Genomic DNA, 2,119 nt, shown 5'->3' with positions numbered 1-2,119 from the left:
CTGTGCTCTTGTCTTTAGGTAAACATTTCAAGCCCAGGCACCTCAGGGCATGTCTGGGTCCCTTTATCATCTGACTTAGATCAAATATGTAAGAGATGAATGTGACAAGCCAGCACTCTTACCCTACTTCTCCCTTTCTTAGTAAGGATGCTATAAGCCCACCAAGTTGTGTGGAAGGGGCATTAGATGCACACCAGTTCTCAAACCTATGCTCTCAGGCCTCTGTTAAGACTCTAAGTCTTGAGAATGATTGAGGATCCCAAAGACCTTTTGTTTATATGAACTCTATCCATCAATATTTGCTGTCTTAGAAATTAAAGCTAAGAAAATTTAGAAATCTTAATTAGTTCACTCAAAATAATGAAAAGAAACCCATTAAACGTTAACATTTTACATAGAAATAACAATATTTCCAAGATAAAAATATTTATTTAGTGAGAAGACTGGCATGCCTATTGTATATTTTCTTTTTTGAGACAGAGCCTCAAGCTGTCGCCCTGGGTAGAGTGTCCTGACATCACAGCTCATAGCTCACAGCAATCTCCAACTCCTGGGCTTCAACGAGTCTCCCGCCTCAGCCTCCCAAGTAGCTGGGACTACAGGCACTCGCCACAATGCCCGGCTATTTTTTGGTTGCTGCCATCATTGTTTGGCGGGGCTTGGGCTGGATTTGAACCTGCCATGTGGCTGGTGCCTTAGCCACTTGTGCCACTTGTGCCACAGGCACTGAGCCCTTAGTATATATTTTCACAAAGCTCTTTAGTTTTGAGCTTGATAGAAGACAGCTGAATTCTCATATTTGTTTGTGTGTTAAAGGCTGTCCTTAAAGGCTGTGGAAGACTACTGTATGCTCATGAGAGAAAGAATAAAAGAGGCAAATAACATCTTTGTATTATTATGAAAATTGTTTTGATGTTATGGACTTTCTGAGGGTGTCTCAGGGACTCGGGGGTTCCTGGACCACAATTTGAGAACTGCTGATGTAGACCAAGCTCTCTTTTTGAAGAGAAAATGTGACCAAAAGGCAAAGTTTCTTGGCCTTGGTCATAAAGCACAGTTAATTGATAGCAGAACTAGGTTTCAATATAATATTTTTCCTCCTAGTTGCAATGTTAAATAATGGCCTGTGCTTATTTATTCAGAGCAGGATTAAGTAATAGTTATGTGCCTGTTGGCTAATGCTGGCCATGTTAATGTTGACTTCAGGTTGGTTTTTGCTTTCTCAGTCTGCACCAACACACAGCTGGGTCGTAGTTCTTGAAGACTGGGTGGTCTATAAGGTTGTTCCTATAGACCAGCAGGGTCATGTGTAGTAAATATTTGGGGGGACATAGTGTCTTCAAGGCAGGATCTGAGATTCCCACATGCAATTGTTCCCTTCTCAGGATCTCTGATGGCTTCTAGCTTGCCTTGTCCCTATCCCCAGGGCAGTTCTGAGTGCTGTAGGGTGACAGTGTTGTGAGTAATGACTCTTACTCTACCCAGCCCCACCACGGAACATCTCCAGCAACATTGAGTGTCCTGCTTGTTATGGATCTGATGGGGCTTCTTGTACTGAGAGGCTCCAGAAATGTCAGGAAGAGGAACGGTGTGTCTCTCTAGTTGCGGATTTTGAGAATGGTATGTCTTGGAGTTCCAATTCCTTTGTGGGGCTTGAGTTGGAAACATGTCAAGCCTTGGGTCATGATTTCTGAGTTAACACAGATGGGCTGGTGGCGGGTGGTGATGCCTCCAAAATAGAGGCCGTCCATATGACCTTGAGCAGGCTGTTACTTCTGCCTTCTCAGTCCAGAGCCATTTCTCTGGGGTTGCACTTCTCTGGAACCCCATCCACCCTGGCTGGTAATCTAGCTGTGCTTGAGTGCATTCTGCCATGCCCAATGTTGACTTCTTGGCTCTACAGGTGTGCCTGGGCACACCTTTCAGTCTCTTTTACACCCACACTTTTCTTTCTGTCATCTAGAGGTGCTGGCTTATAACAGCTTGGAAGAAAGAGCCAAGTGGGCTTTGAAGTCCAACCAGTTGTCCTTTTCTATGAAAGTAATCAGATAGTGAAATAGAAATATCTAACATTTGCCTGGATAATTAAAGAGTAATGCATTTTTTTTTTTTTTTTTTT

The 2,119-nt window shown here is 43.2% G+C and overlaps 1 protein-coding gene across 1 annotated transcript in view; it reads left to right on the top strand.

Annotated features, from left to right (window-relative positions):
• Positions 1 to 2,119, top strand: part of LYPD8 (LY6/PLAUR domain containing 8) — an 8,536-nt gene that overhangs the window by 4,331 nt on the left and 2,086 nt on the right. Inside the window, 1 exon segment of the mRNA XM_023509086.1 lies at positions 1,486 to 1,620. Coding sequence (XP_023364854.1) covers positions 1,486 to 1,620 — 135 coding nt within the window.

Source organism: Otolemur garnettii, unplaced genomic scaffold, assembly GCF_000181295.1.
Source record: "Otolemur garnettii isolate 467f Iridium unplaced genomic scaffold, OtoGar3 scaffold00345, whole genome shotgun sequence".
NCBI classification, from domain to species: Eukaryota; Metazoa; Chordata; class Mammalia; order Primates; family Galagidae; genus Otolemur; species Otolemur garnettii.
Note: the sequence above shows the minus strand (reverse complement) of the source record. Positions and strands in the feature narration are given on the sequence as shown.